Consider the following 17,176-nt stretch of genomic DNA (forward strand, 5'->3'; position numbering starts at 1 on the left):
CCCATCACTTCATGGCAAATAGATAGAGAAACAGTGGAAACAGTGAGAGACTTCATTTTGGGGGGGCTCCAAAATCACTGCAGATGATGACTGCAGTCATGAAATTAAAAGACGCTTGCTCCTTGGAAAAGAAGTTATGACCAACCTAGACAGCATATGAAAAAGCAGAGACGTTACTTTGTCAACAAAGGTCCGTCTAGTCAAAGCTATGGTTTTTCCAGTAGTCATGTATGGACGGGAGAGTTGGACTATAAAAAAGCTGAGCGCCAAAGAATGGATGCTTTTGAACTGTGGTGTTGGAGAAGACTCTTGAGAGTCCCATGGACTTCAAGGAGATCCAACCAGTCAATCCTAAAGGAAACCAGTCCTGAATACTCTGATATTGAAGCTAAAACTCCAATTCTCTGGCCACTTGATGCAAAGAACTGACTCACCTTAAAGACCCTGATGCTGGGAAAGATTGAAGATGGGATGAGAAGGGGACGACAGAGGATTAGATGGTTGAATGGCATCACCGACTCAACGGATGTGAGTTTGAGTAAACTCCGACAGTCGTTGATGGACAGGGAGGCCTGGCATGCTGTACTCCACGGGGTCGCAAAGAATCAGACACAACTGAGTGACTGAACTGAACTGAACAGCAGGGTAGGAAGTGAGATCAGTTGTCCCAGCCATTACCTCACAAACCCCTAACAGAGCAGAGTGTCTACTAAGTAAGAAGAAAGATGACACATGTGAATATATTAGAACAAAATCAAATTTGATTTATAAAAGCAGCATACATGTATAAACATATATACACACATACATGTATAAACAAAGCAGAAGAACAAAGAAATATAAGGCATGTTTAGTACTGGACAATGCTTGATGTGCCTCTGGATTTGCATCTTCTCAAGGAGGGCCTGAAAGTATGGTAAGACTTATCGAAATTCAGATTATCCACTTTATGGGAATTCCCCAGCAGTTCAGTGGTTAGACCTTGGTACTTTCACTGCTAGGGCCCAGGGTTCAATACTTGGTTGGGCCACTAAGATCCTGAAAGCTGCAAGGTTCACCATATATAATTAACTAATTAAAACAACCCCCTGCCCCAAACTATTCACTTTACAAATTAACACGGGCCCCAGCCAGCCTGGGTACACCATGATGCTTCAGAAGTATACTTTGAACAATGTTAACAATAATCTGGGCAAACAGTTATAAAGTGCTGTATCAGACAGTGCTCTGAACACCTGACCACATTTACATTAGCTTATTTAAACCTCTGTAACAATCCTGTGAGGAAGGCAGATAGCTGTACTAGGTTTTCACCATATGCTCCCCTCAGACAACCTAGCAACTATCTCCATTTTATGAATAAAGAAGCTGAGGCACAAAGAAGTAATCTAGCTGCAAACTGGCAATGCTCAGATTCAAAAGCAAATAGCCTGGCTCCAGAGTCCAAGGTCTTTACCTCTTTGCTATGCTGCTTGAAATCTAAAATTAAAGGGATTATCTAGACTAAAAGTAGAACTACACCCTAGTTTGACTCCAAAATAAGCTGGAAAGTCAGTATGGTTCCCCCTGGGCCTATGTTCAGTTCTCGCTATGCTGAGAGGCTATCTGGTGTGAAGTGACATGTGAGTGTGCTAACAGCAAGGGAAGTGACATCCTGGTCACGAAGGAGGACCCTGAAAAAGAAACTAAACAACACAGATAGGGCAAGCCCCAAAGCCCAGCATTTTAAATCATTTAGTATAGAGCAAACAGCCCTATACAACTCAACTAGCTAAGAGCAGCATTCCTGAACGGAGTCAGAATGATACTCAACATGGTCATGGAGAAGTTCACAGACTCTGCAGAGAGATTATACAGTACACTGTCTGGCTAAGTCGCAACATGGAAAGTCTCTTGGAAAACATCTACCAAGTTCAAAGGCTGAAATTTAAAAATCTGATCTTCTATAACATTAATCTGCCTGGCATTTAGAACAGAGAAGATACCAAGAAGTTACCTCTTCATTATTTATGATCAGTGGAATAACCACAACAGTTGACTCTAAAATTATTATGAATAACAGAAATTCAATCAGTTTCCAAAACTCAATAAATAGTATTATCAGGAATGTTTCCTTTCCATTTAATTTGAATACCGACCAAGAATTGGGTGATATTAAGCAACTATTCCTCTCATTTGATATAATGGCACAGTGGCTATGTTAAAAATCAAAGTCCTTATAACTCAGAGATGCATATAGAAGTACTTGCAGATGAAAGATAAACGTGAAGATTTGCTATAAAACCCTCCGGCCAAAATAAAAATGGTGCTGGGGGAGGGGAGAAGTAATGATAGGTAAAATGGAAATTCCAAAATGTTGATGATTAATTTTATTGATTAAAGCAGCTGGATGACATGAACCTAAGAAATTACTGTATTTTCTTAACTTCTGTGTATGTTTGAACATTTCCATAATAAAAATCCCAGCAAAGGTTTAGTATGAAAAAAAAAAGACCAATAGCAACCAACAAGCTTCACTGCCTCTCTCACTGACAAAATGATGAAGTCAAAAGGAATCTGTTATGTCCCCAGTAGGGTCTACACTCCCTGCAGTGAGTGGAAACACTCTTATAAATGTCAGGTACTGTGCTAATGCTCTAATGGATGATTCCATTTAATCCCCACAAGTTACCCAGATAGGCCGGTACTATCACTGCATGTCACACAGGAAGAAAAGGAACTCAAGACAGGCTAAGTAACTTACCTACAGATGGCCTGTTAGTGGCACAGGTGGCCTGTTAGTGGCAGGGCTGTGAGTTAAAGTGTGGTTTAGTTATAAATGTGTGCCCTTCATCCCTAAGCTCTTTAGTTTTTTACTCATACACAAATTACATTAAAAGCATTACATTTAAAAAAAAATTACCCTGGGAAAGACTAGAGAGCTCTTCAAGAAAATTAGAGATACCAAGGGAACATTTCATGCAAACATGGGCTCAATAAAGGACAGAAATGGTATGGACCTAACAGAAGCAGAAGATACTAAGAAGAGGTGGCAAGAATACACAGAAGAACTGTACAAAAAAGATCTTCATGACCCAGATAATCATGATGGTGTGATCACTCACACTTACCTAGAGCCAGACATCCTGGAATGTGAAGTCAAGTGGGTCTTAGGAAGCATCACTATGAACAAAGTGGAGGTGATGGAATTCCAGTTGAGCTATTTCAAATCCTAAAAGATGATGCTGTGAAAGTGCTGCACTCAATATGCCAGCAAATTTGGAAAACTCAGCAGTGGCCACAGGACTGGGAAAGGTCAGTTTTCATTCCAATCCCAACGAAAAGCAACGGCAAATAATGCTCAAACTATTGCACAACTGCATTCATCTCACATGCTAGTAAAGTAATGCTCAAAATTCTCCAAGCCAGTCTCCAGCAATACGTGAACTGTGAACTTCCAGATGTTCAAGCTGGTTTTAGAAAAGGCAGAGGAACCTGAGATCAAGTTGCCAACATCCACTGGATCATCGAAAAAGCAATAGAGTTCCAGAAAAACATCTATATCTGCTTTATTGACTATGCAAAAGCCTTCGACTGTGTGGATCACAATGAACTGTGTAAAATTCTGAAGGCGGTGGGAATCCCAGACCACCTGACCTGCCTCTTGAGAAACCTGTATGCAGGACAGGAAGCAACAGTTAGAACTGGACATGGAACAACAGACTGGTTCCAAATAGGGAAAGTAGTACATGAGAAATGCTGGGCTGAAGGAAGCACAAGATGGAATCAAGATTGCCGGGAGAAATATCAATAACCTCAGATATGCAGATGACACCACCCTTACTGCAGAAAGTGAAGAAGAACTAAAGAGCCTCTTGATGAAAGTGAAAGAGGAGAGTGAAAAAGTTGGCTTAAATATCAACATTTAGAAAACTAAGATCATGGTATCCAGTCCCATCACTTCATGACAAATAGATGGGGAAACAGTGGAAACAGTCGCTGACTTTATTTTTCTGGGCTCCAAAATCACTGCAGATGGTGACTGCAGCCATGAAATTAAAAGATGCTTACTCCTTGGAAGGAAAGTTATGACCAACCTAGACAACATATTAAAAAGCAGAGGATTTAGCCCACTATTTTCAGAAACCAGTTCAGGATGAAAAGGAATTTCAGATGCAATTTTTTTTCTCTTTGAGGGGAGGTATCTACACAGTCTGAACAACAGTTAGAAACATCTTTCTGTAATACACATACACACACACACGACTTAGTGGCCAATGACATTTACTTCTCAAAAATACACTTGCAAGAGTTAAACTACCCGGAGGAATCGTGTAGAGAGGGAGGTGGGAGGGGGGATCGGGATGGGGAATACATGTAAATCCATGGCTGATTCATGTCAATGTATGACAAAAACCACTATAATATTGTAAAGTAATTAGCCTCCAACTAATAAAAATAAATGAAAAAAAAAAAAGAGTTAAACTACTCACAGCACCGAAGTAAGGAGCTTGGTGCACAACCCCAGTGCCTTCTTCCTCTTTCACATAGTTGTCAACAAGCACAGTAAAAGCACCCCTCTCTTTACACTGGAAAAGAAAGGTTATCGGGCTTAAAGAATAAAATAAAACCATATGCTAATATTAATTTAATAACAGTTTTTGGTAAGACCCTGAAAAATTTTAACATTTAATTTTTGGAAATAGAATGGACAGAATAATTCAGATTGGGAAGAAACATGCCAATTCAAATCATTTCCATGAATAACAGTTCATCATTTATAAATGAAATAGTTATCTAAAGTTATCTAAATTTTTAGATAAAAATTCCTTCCTTAGTCACAAAACTTCTTTTTCATCAGTTCTTCCAACCTCACCCCTGCCCCAGTATGCAGGTTATCTTAAAATGACTCAGAAGATGTGCTCCCTCAACGATTCCCTTCCTCATGCATTTCCAATCATTGAAAACACTTTGCTGCTGCTCCTCTTCCTTTCACGTCAGCTCAGGTTTTTCAGTAATAAAAGGCAAACTTTGAAAGAATCAGGACAGGAGCCAATTTACAAGTTCTAGATACAGGTACTCCAAGTACTATAACACTAGGGGAATTGCTTTCAGTTTAGTTGATTAATAACTAAAGTCAGGTTTATACATATAAGACCACAGACCTACTTCTTCTACTGTCATCTCTTAGCATTTCTTTTCACACACCCTTTGTTTCAGTAAAGCGGACCCTGTGCTTTCTTATCCCTCTGCCTTTATAAAATGGACTTTCACAAATGATTTTCACATTTAATCCTATAATACTGTGAAAAAGGCATTGGCAGTCCCATGTTTTAAAAATATTCTGGTTGTATTTCAATTTCACAGATGAACAAACTCTGGACAAAGATGGAATTATCTGTCCAGATTATACAACTAAGTAATGATGAAGCCAGGCCTTCAATGATGAAGGCCTTTGGGTTCCAAACACAATTTTATATTCAACTACATCACAGCTCTTTAATTTTTTGGCATTCACTTAAAATTGAACTTGAAAAATAACTGAATTTTTAATTGCTATAACCCAAATCACCTGGAAACATTTTTGGTGTGGTGTGATAGGTGCTTAGAGGTATGTCTTCAATAGTTTAAACTTGTAGAGATAATATGTGTAGCCTCAGAATCAGATGTAAAAAAGGGAATACAAAGGATCTTACTGTTTCTAACTGTAGAAAAAGAAATGCTGCATTGCGTTCCTATTTCTTGAAGTCCAGTTTGAGGTATTACCCCTGCTGAATCTCAGGGGGAAGGGTATGAACTGGGTTAGCATTCACACAGAGAGCTATAGTGCTGCCTTTCACAGACAGCATCTATTCTCACGGCTCCCACTTAAAACTTCAGACCATGGGTATTTTTGGTACACACCAGGTGACTTTTGTCTTTAAGAATTTGCAGCATCGTTCTAAAACTCACCAAATGTTCTAGAAATTTTATGAAGCTAACTGAACACATATGTGTTATTCTTAAAAAACTTAAATCAGTATGAACTGGTTGCATATTCCAGGGAGACTTGCGACTTAACCCAAAGTTCCTATCTATTGTGTCCATGTACATTTTCTGAAAGGGCTGAACTTTCCATAGGTTCTCAATAGGGTCTTCCCAATAGGGTCTAAAATTCAGAAAGATCACTGATATAGTGCAAGAGTTTTAAGACAAATAAAAACAAATATAAAAAAAATGCTAAGATACAGAAGAGAAGAATGTAGTAGTGATATTTTTCAGAGGGAGAAATCAAAGAAACGTTTCAGAAAATGCTTTTCCCAGAGGGCATCTGAGTTTACTCTTGAAGAGTGTCAAGTTGATATGACACTAAAGAAAGGTGAAGGTTTTTTAGAAACAGGAGGAAACCTTAATAAAAACAAAGGCAGGGAGGGGGGAAAAGAAAGGACAAGTTTCATGTATGCAAAGGATATGCTTAAATCCACATTATGAGATATGGTTAGGGAGCAGGACTGCCTTTTGTCAAGTGGAGAACGCCTAGTGAAAGACCAGGTAAAGCTTTCGGCAATCCATTAGCAACAACATGCAATGAGGAAGAATGCCTTTAGTTGGGAGATAAGAAATACGCGAAAACACTCAAGTGCACAAAAGTATAGGCACAGGTGTTGTTGTGGACAAAGCCCAAATTGCAGAGCTCACTGCATTAGTCAAACTCTTATTATCTCTACACTGAACAAGAATAGAGGTAAGTAAATATTTTATCCCAGGCTGTGATGTAAGGTTTTGCTGGCTAATGCCACGTCCGACTGAATATAATTTCCAATGTGTCAAACTGGGTCTGAGGGTGTGGCTCATTATTTCGCTCATGTCAATACAAGAGGTCTTCCCTGGTGGCTCATATCTGCCAATGCAGGAGACATGGTTTCAATCTCTGGTCCAGGAAGATCCCACATGCCTCGGTGCAACTAAGCCACAACTACTGAGGCTGTGCTCTAGAGACCGGGAGCTGAAATTATGGAAGCCCGCACACCTAGGGCCTGTGCTCCTCAACAAGAGGCCCATGTGCTGAAACTAGCGAGTGGCCCCAGCTCACCGCAACTAGAGAAAAGCCCGTGCAACAGGGAAGACCCAGGAAAACCATAAACAAACAGATTAAAGAATCAACAGGAAATTCCTACTGTTTTCATTCTTTTGTTGTTGCTGGAGTTTACAACTACTGTGGATTCTGTTGACAGAAAATGAAAAACCACATAAAATAGTTCTGTGACGCTGATGAAAATTAAGTTACTAAATGTCTGAGCTTAAAGAACTTACCTCATAAATTCCTTGAAATGAAGTCTTACTTTGACACAAAATTTTATTCTGAGCACTATTTTAAATTTGTAAAAACAAATCCTGAACAACACCTGACCTCAATTACTTTCCTGGGTGATAATAAGCAATACAAAATATACACATATAAATCTTATCAAACATAACTGATTTCATACTTAATTTGAGAAAACTATTTAAAATTTTATATAGTATTTTAGTTATTAAAACAAGAAGGCAATACGAACAGAACTTAATTTTTTAAATACCTAAACAAAAATTTTTTGAATTCAGGCACACTTATATAAACAATATAACCAATAAGAAAACATGAATATCACTCCAGTTATCAAACACATAGGTTGTGGAGAGTGCCTGTGGTAGAGGTCTCTAAGCTTACCTTTAGAAAATAGTCAAACAGGGGCCTATATTTCTTGCCTCTGAGAGCGGCACCAGGAAATCTAGAAAAAAAGAGAAGCAAACTCACAATTAAAATTATCAAAGGAAAAAAATAAAACATTCATGTCAATGTATGGCAAAAACCACTACAATATTGTAAAGTAATTAGCCTCCAACTAATAAAAATAATTGGAAAAAAAATAATAAAATTATCAAAGAAATGAGGCTGCAGCCACATCAAATTACCATTTCTTTCTGATTTCCTTGTTCCTAAGTCATTAGTGCTAGAACATGTGACTTGAATATATTTGATTAAGCTTGAATAATATATATAGCTCGTGGGCAATAAAGTATCTCACTTTTTAAAGGTGAAGACACACACACACACACACCCCCCACACACAGATGCACACACATATACATCAATGATTTGTATATTCACCTTTCAAGGATCTCATAGTCACTCTCCAACTTATAGAGGGCTGATAATCTGGCTTCCATTAAAATGTATAATTTTCCTCTGACAGCATCTATGAGAGCAAGGGAAAATGTGAACTTTAGTGATATGCACTGATATTTTCTGAATAAAAAACAGAACACAGGGTTCACCAATCAGAAAAGTTCTATACAGGCAGATGAATGATGCGACTGAAATCTTAGCCAAAGGGACTTCAAGGGTGTCATATTCACTACACCATGGCCATGACCCACAGGTACCACTAGTACACTTATACACACAAAATGCACTCGCCTGCAGAAGCAGAAGTAGACACCACAGGTAGGTTCTATGGTGGAAACAGCTCCTTCCTGACAGATATCATTAGAAACCAACTGTTGGTTCTTAGCTTCTCCTAAGGCATAGCTAAATAATGGTAAAAGCATCTGTTTTCTGACTACCAATCCCTTTCCATTCCTTTCTCAATAGTATTCTCTGATAATACAAGCTACTGTGAATCAAACTGTCTTGTAAGATGAATTTCTTTCCGGCCGTGAACTTTTCTTTCTTTCCTTAGTCGCCCCCTGCTCTCCATAAACTGCTGAAACCTGAAGATACCAGTCTCTATGGGAAGGGTCTCATTAGATTATGATTAACATGGTAACTGAATATTCAAAAGGTACAAAGTTTTCAAGTTCTGGTACCAATTCTATGTTATATTTGTTGTTCAGTTGCTAAGTCACGTTCAACACTCTGCGACACCAGGCTCCCCTGTTCTCCACTGTCTTAGAGTTGGCTCAAGTTCATGTCCACTGACAAATTTCCAAATACGCTGGCACATTGAGTGCAGCACTTTAACAGCACCATCTTTTAGGATTTGAAATAGCTCAGCTGGAATTCATCACCTCCACTAGCTTTGTTTGTAGTGATGTTTCCTAAGGCCCATTTGACTTCACACCCCAGTATGTCTGGCTCTAGGTGAGACTATCTTGAGAGCCAGACATCTATAGTAGTATTATCTGCATATCTGAGGTTGTTGATATTTCTTCCAGCAACCTTGATTCCAGCCTGTAATTCATCCAGCCTTGCATCTCACATGATGTACTCTGTGTGTTTATGAGTTAAATAAGCAGGGTGACAGTTTACTGCCTTGTTCATACTCCTTCCCCAATTCTGAATCAGTCAATTATTTTATGTCCAGTTCTAACTGTTGCTTCTTGACCCACATACAGGTTTCTCGGGAGAGAGGTATGGTCTGGTACTCCCATCTCTAAGAATTTTCCAAAGTTTGTTGTGATCCACACAGTCGAAGGTTTTAGTGCAATCAAGGAAGCAGATGTTTTTCTGGAATTCCCTTGCTTTTTCTATGATCCAATGAAAGTTGGCAATTCAATCGCTGGTTCCTCTGCCTTTTCTAAACTCAGCTTATACATCTAGAAGCTCTCAGTTCATATATTTCTGAAGCCTAGCTTGAAGGATTTTGAGCATAACCTTACTAACATATGAAATGAGTGCAACTGTATGGTAGTTTGAACATTTTTTGGCACTGCCCTTCCTTGGGATTGATAACCAACTTTTTCCAGTTCTGTGGCCGTTGCTGAGTTTTCCAAATTTGTTGACATTCTGTGTAGCACTTTAACACCATCATCTTTTAGGATTTTTTTTATCTTTTAGGATTTTAAATAGCTCAGCTGGAATTCCATCATGTCAACCAACTTTGTTTGTGGTAATGCTTCCTTTTAAGGCCCACGTGGCTTCACACTCCAGGATGAATGGCTCTAGGTGAATGATCACACCATCATGGTTATCTGGGTCATTAAGATCTTTTTTGTGTAGTTCTTCTATGTATTTCTGCCACTTCATCTTAGTCTCTTCTGCTTCCATTATATCCTATGTTTCCTTGATCTTTGCAATTTTCTTGAAGAGATCTCTAGTCTTTCTCATTCCATCATTTTCCTCTATTTCTTTGCACTGTTCATTTAAGAAGGCCATCTTATCTCTCTGTGCTATTCTCTGGAATTCTGCATTCAGTTGGCTATATCTTTGTTCCCCCTTCTCCCCTGCCTTTCACTTCTCTACTTTCCTTAGCCATTTGTAAAGGCTCCTCAGACAACCATTTTGCCTTCTTGCATTTCTTTTTCTTTGGATGATTTTGGTCAATGCCTAGTGTACCGTGTTACAAACCTCCATCCATTAGTTCTTCAGGCATTGTGTCTACCAGATCTAACAGATCTAATCCCTTGAATCTAGTCATCACCTCCACTGTATAACCATATGAGATTTGATTTAGATCATCCATGAATTGCTTAGTGGTTTTCCCTACAACTTAAAACGTAAGCCTGAATTTTGCAATAAGGAGTTCATAATCTGAGCCACAGTCAGCTCCAGGTCTTGTTTTTGTTGACTGTAGAGAGCTTCTCTATCTACAGTTGGAAAGAATATAATCAATCTGATTTTGGTGTTGACCATTTAGTGATGTCCATGTGCAAAGTCGTCTCTTGGGTTGTTGGAAAAAGGTGTTTGCTGTAACCAGCATGCTCTCCTGACAAAACTGTTAGCCTTTCCCCAGACTGGTTTTGTACGCGAAGAGAAACTTGCCTGATACTCCAGGTATCTTTTGACTTTCTGCTTTTGCATTCCAATACCCAAAAACGAAAAGGACACCTTTATTTTTTTTTTCAGGGTTAGTTCTAGAAGATGTTGTAGGTCTTCATACAACCAGTCAACTTCAGCTTCTTTGGCATCAATTGTTGGGGCACGGATTTGGATTACTGTGATACTGAATGGCTTGTCTTGGAAAGGAACTGAGATCATTCTGTCATTTTTGAGACTGCATCCAAGTACTGCATTTCGGATTCTTTTGTTGACTATGAGAGCTACTCCATTTCTTTTAAGGGAATCTTGGCCACGGCAGTAGGTATAATGGTCATCTGAATTATATTCTCCCATTCCTGTTCATTTTAGTTCACTGATAATAAGAAATATATATTTGGTCTTAGTCACTGTTCTGGCATGGGTGTCTGCTCAGTCACGACGTCAGCTGTGTTAGACTCTCTGAGACCCTGAAGACAGCAGCCCACCAGGCCTTTCTGTTCATGGGCTTCTCCAGGCAAGAATGCTGGAATGGGTTGCCATCTTCTCCTCTACGGGATCTTCCGAACCCACGGCTCAAACTCGTGTCTGCCAGTATCTCTTCCATTGCAGGTGGATTCTTCACCTACTGAGCCACCTACTCTGGCAGAGCTCTTAAATCTCTTGGAATTTCTTAAGTGATGGGAGCCATAAATGTGTCTTTTGTTGATAACAAAACACGCTATGAGGGTAGTATACCCCAGTTCTGGAGACAGAAACTTGAGACCCTTCCAGATCTCTCTATGCACTTCACTTGGCCATTTGAGTGTATCCTTTACAATCCCCTTTTATACTTAACTGGTAATCTCAAGAGTACAATGTTCTCTGAGTTCTGTGACTTACTCTTCGGACCCAAGGAGGAGGTCATGGGTTGGTTAGAAATCCAGGTGACAACCAGAATTCATGACTGACATCTGAAGTGTGGGTGCAGTGGCAGAGGGTAGTCTTGTAGGACTAAGCTCTTAAGCTGTGATATCTGACTCTTCTCCAGACAGCTAGTGCTTAAACTGATTTAACTGCTTGGCAGTGTTGAGAAAACACATATTGGAGATTCCTAACAGCAATGATATGCCACTTCATTGAATCTCAGGTTCCTGTGCATGCTGAGTAAAAGTACAATAAACTGAAATTAAAAGAAATTTTTAGAGGCGGGAGGGGGGATTGGGATGGGGAACACATGTAAATTCAGGGCTGATTCATGTCAATGTATGGCAAAAACCACTACAATATTGTAAAGTAATTAGCCTCTAACTAATAAAAATAAATGAAAAAGAGTAAAAAAAAACTTTTTTAATTAAAGGCAAAAAAGAAAGTTTTACTTTTCATCTCTCTGTATAATGTTAATTTTTTTGTGTTAATTTCACCTTGTTAATTTTTTAGTCAGAAAAACGTTCGAGGTTGTTTTTCCGATTATGTCTAATAGTTTTTTAAAAATGTTATTTTTATTCCAAAAACAAATGTAATTTTCTTTTCTCTTTTAACCCTTGTGTCAAAAAGAATAAAAAGCTAGGAATAAATCTACCTAAGGATGTAAAAGACCTTTACTCTGAAAACCATTTGACTGATAAAAGACATCGAAGGTGACACAAACAGATGGAAAAATATACCACATTCTGGGACTGGAAGGATCAATATGGTCAAAATTATTATACTACCCAAAGTAATCTACAGATTCAATGCAATCCCTATCAAATTACTAATGGTATTTTATCCGATCAAAAAATTTTAAGATTTGTATGGCAACACAAAAGATCTCAAATAACCAAGAGATCTCAAAAAACGGAGCTGGAGGAATCAGGCTCACTGACTTCAGACTCTACTATAAAGCTACAGCAATCAAAACAATATGGTACTGTTATTCTATATTTATTTTAGAGTAGAGAAATGATGTTAGACAAAAAGCAAATTTGAGAGATTTTCTCACTTGAGTTCAAACTGAGTTCAACAAGTAGCAGTTCAAAAAGCAGCAGAGACAACTTACAACCTCAACAACAAATTTGGCTCAGGAACTGCTAATGAATGTACAGTGCAGTGGTTGTTCAAGAAGTTTTGCAAAGGAGACAAGAGCCTTGAAGATTAGGAGCATAGTGGCCAATCATCGGAAGTTGACAATGACCAACTGAGAGCAATCATCAAAGCTGATCCTCTTAAGCTGCATGAGAAGCTGTCCAAGAATTCAAAGTTGACCATTCTATGCTCATTCAGAATTTGAAGCAAATTGAAAAAGAGAAAAAGCTCAAAAAGTGGGTGCTTCATGAGTTGACTGAAAATAAAAAAACTGTCATTTTGAAGGTCCCTCTGCCCAAGAAAGAGTCAAATTATTTCCAGTTTTAGAAATATACTGGAAGCTAACTGGCTTTGTTGTGCTGTTTGAAACTCATTATCAGATTCTCCTTTCAAAATGGATCTTGGTATATAACACCATACCTATGTATTCACCACTAGACAATTATTTCTTAGAGGCTTTCTGGGTTTCTAAGAAATTTTATTGATAGGCAAATTTCCCTGGGGTTATTAGCACATACAAGTGATGATATACCTAAGTACAGATTCCCAAACAATAGATTATAAGACATGTGACCAGAGAGTTCATGCTACCTCCCAGCCCCAACAGCTTTACTAATTCTAGTAAACATTTATTTCTTATATAACATGCAGTATGTTAATTAAGTTAAAACTTTAAATTATGCCCTGATTACTAATAGTGATGTGTATTTAAAAATCAAAGTAAAGAATATTTTTTAAACTGTAATACATTTAGGCATGACAAGTAATTTCTTAAAAAAATTTTAGACATTACCTAACATTGTATCCAACTCAGTTTTCTTAATGAATTAACTGTATGCTGTTTCTAGTGTGACCAATCTACTGTCTGTCTATTTACTGAATACTTATCTTGTTCCACATAATGGGGTATAAGGGCATAGCCCTAAATAATACCTATCCAGGTCCTGCCTTCCACAAACTCCGGGAGTTAGGATTTTTTTGCTATTTGCTAATAACAACATCCTTGGCAATTCCTGGGCAGTACAGTGATTAGGACACGGTGCTTCCACTGCCAGGGCCCAGGTTTGATCCTTGGGTCTGGGATCCTGTAAGCCATGTGGCAGGGCCAAAAAACAAACAAACAAAAAACCTCAACTGTATCCTGATAATCTCTCTCTGTAGCTAAATAAAATTACTCTAATAAATGCCTTTTAGAGGGAATAAACCTCAATATAACAAAGGCCATATATGAGAGGTCCACAGCTAATATTATATTTATGGGGAAAAAGTTGAAAGTGCTTCCTCTAATATCAACAAGATAAAGACACCCACTCTCGACATCTTTATTTTAGTACTGAAGTCCTAGCCAGAAGAGTTAAGTAGGAAAAACAAAAGAAATCCAAATTTGAAAGGAAGAGGTAAAGCTCACTATTTTCAGATGACATGATAGTATATATATAAAACCCAAGACTCCGTCAAAAACTTAGAACTAAAAAATAAATGCAGTAAAGTTGTAGGATACAAAATCAACATACTGAAATTCACTGCACTTCTACACACCAATAATAAACTATCATAGAGAGAAAATGACTGCATTCACAATTGTATCACAAAGAATAAAATACCTAGGAATAAGCTTAAGAGTAAATGAAAGACCAAGACACTGAAAAGTTTAAGACACTGATGAAAGAAATCGAAGACACAAATAAATGGAAAAGAATTCTGTATTCAGGGACTTGAAGAATTAACAGTATTAAAACATCCATACTACTCAAAGAATTCCAGATTCAGTGCAATTCCTGTCACTATTTCAATGGCATTTTTCACAGAAAGAGAGTCAACATTCTTAAAATCTGTATCGACCCACAAAAGGTCCTGAAGTCTATTCACTCTTGAGAAGAACAAAGCTGAAGGCAGAACACTTATTTATTTCAAACTATATTACAAAGCTCTAGTAATCACAACAATATGGAACAAAACAGAAAGTCCAGAAATAAACTCACACATATATAGACAATTCATTTACAATAAAGGAGCCAAGAATATACAATAGGGAAAGGACAGTCTCTTCAATAAATAGTGTTGGGAGAACTAGATCACTCTCTCATGCCATATACAGAAATGAACACAAATGAATAAAAGACTTGGACATAAGACCCGAAACCCTAAGATTCCTAGATGAAAACATAGCTGATTGGATTTCCCTGGTGGTCCAGTGGTTAAGACTCTGCACTTTTACTGCAGGGGGCATGGGTCTGATCACTGTTCCTAGTTGGGAGGATTTCACATGCTGCTCACTGTGGGGGAAAAAAAACAAATCCCCACAAACATATATGATAAACTCCCTGACACTGGTCTTGGCAATGTTTTTGCTTGTTTTTGACCTGACAACAAAAGAAATCAGAAGCAAAAAAAAAAAAAAAAGAAAAATTGGGACGACTTCACACTAAAGCTTCTGCATAGCAAAAGTAATCAACAAAATGAAAAGGCAACCATGCAAGAAAATATCTGTATATCAAATATCTGATAAGGGGCTAAAATCAAAAATATATTAAGAACTCACACAATGCAACAGCAAACGAATAAATAAATAAATGGGTAGAAGATCTGAATAGATGTTTTTCCAAAGAAGACATACAGATATCCAACAGGTACATGAAAAGATGCTCAACATCACTAATCATCATGGATACGCAAATCAAAAGCCTAATAAGGTATCACCTCATACCTGATGGAATGGCTGTATTCACAAGAGATAAGTGTTGGCAAGGATATGAAGAAGACAGAACCTTTGTACACTGCTGATGGGAATGTAAATTGATGTAGCCACTATGGAAAATAGTATGGCAGTTACTCAACAAAGTTAAAAATACATATGATCCAGTCATTTTACTTTTGGGTATTTATACAAAGAGAATGAAAATACTAACTTGAAAAGATATCTGCAACCCCTGTTTACTGTAGCATTATTTACAATAGCCAAGGTTTAGAAACAACCTGTGTCCATCAGTGGATGGATGGATGAAGAAAATCTGGTATGTATATATATAATGAAAAGCTATTTGGCTATATGAAAGAATGAAATTTTGCTGTTTAAAACATCATGGATAGATGTTAAGGACATCAGGCTAAGTGAAAGAAGTCTAAAAAAGATGCTTATCATCTCATTTTTATGTGGAATAAAAACAAAATCAAAACAACAAAAATAAACCTCATGGATACAGAGAACAGACTGGTGGTTACCAGAGGCAGGAAATGAGGAGGAGGGGGTGACAAAATGAGTAACGGAAGTCAAAAGGTATAAACCTCCAATTATAAAATAAGGCATGGGGATAAAGTTTATAGCATGGCAACCATAGTTAATACTATATTGCATACTTGAAAGTTACCGAGAGAGCAGATCTTAAAAGGTCTCGCCATAAGAAAACAATTCTGTAAGTATGTCTGGTGATGGAGTTAACTAGACTTACTGTGATGTTTATTACCCAGTGTATACAAACATCTAATTACTTTGCTGTAAACCTGTAACTAATATGTGCTAAGTTGTTTCAGTTGTGTCTGACTTTTTGCAACCCTATGGCAGTAGCCTGCCAGGCTCCTCTGTCCACAGGATTCTCCGTGCAGTACTGGAACGGGCTGTCATTTCCTCCTCCAGGGAATCTTCCTGACCTAGGGATCAAACCCAAGTCTCCTGCATCTCCTGCATTGGCAGGCAGGTTCTTTACCTGGCAGGGGTATTCCTTACCCCTAGTGCAACCTGGGAAACCTGAAACTAACAATGTATATCAACTATACTTCAATTAAAAAAGTAAAAAAAAAAAAAAAGGAAAGAAATGTCAGCTTTCATTCATTATTTTATTCATATCAATCATAACGAACGAGGCTCACACTTACCTTTAATCTTCACATATTGCAAGTCGGGATTAACACACAGGGCAAGGTTACTAGGAAGAGTCCAGGGAGTAGTTGTCCAGGCAACCAGAGAAACATTTTCATCTTCCTCCAAAGGGAAAGTTACAAATACTGAAGGATCTTGAACATCCTGAAATCAAATGAGATAAAATATTCTTTTATAAAATTTGTAATAGTAGACTTGCAAGAAAAAGGAACTGAAAAAAAAAAAAAAAGAAAAAGGAACTGATCCTAAAGAAAACAATAATTTGATTTTCAGAATAAACTGAGCTTTAAAAAAAAATGTGCCATATTTGTAAGAAGAAAACACAAAGCAAGAAATTCCAAATACATTTTTATATAAAGAAATGCTTTAATAATTATCTTAGCAGTCACAACTAAAATATTTAAAGTTTATCAAGAGGGATACATAATGGAGATTTCACTATTACAATGATCTATTTTATAAAGTCTATAAAGAGTTAGGTCAATAAAATAACTATTTTGCAAAACAGCTATTATTTATTAAAAAATATATTAATAAAAACTTCACTGAAGGGTATA

General features: G+C 37.6%; 1 protein-coding gene across 3 annotated transcripts in view; it reads right to left on the reverse strand.

Moving 5' to 3' along the window:
- IARS1 (isoleucyl-tRNA synthetase 1) overlaps positions 1–17,176 on the reverse strand; it is an 80,576-nt gene that overhangs the window by 44,212 nt on the left and 19,188 nt on the right. For all 3 annotated transcript variants that reach the window (XM_065947625.1, XM_065947624.1, XM_065947623.1), the window contains exons 7-10: positions 16,616–16,763; positions 8,111–8,198; positions 7,670–7,730; positions 4,473–4,568 (exon numbers count right to left, since the gene is read on the reverse strand). In XM_065947625.1, coding sequence (XP_065803697.1) covers positions 4,473–4,568; positions 7,670–7,730; positions 8,111–8,198; positions 16,616–16,763 — 393 coding nt within the window. The remainder of the gene's footprint in view (positions 1–4,472; positions 4,569–7,669; positions 7,731–8,110; positions 8,199–16,615; positions 16,764–17,176) is intronic.

Source organism: Muntiacus reevesi, chromosome 10 (genome assembly GCF_963930625.1).
Source record: "Muntiacus reevesi chromosome 10, mMunRee1.1, whole genome shotgun sequence".
Classification (NCBI taxonomy): Eukaryota; Metazoa; Chordata; class Mammalia; order Artiodactyla; family Cervidae; genus Muntiacus; species Muntiacus reevesi.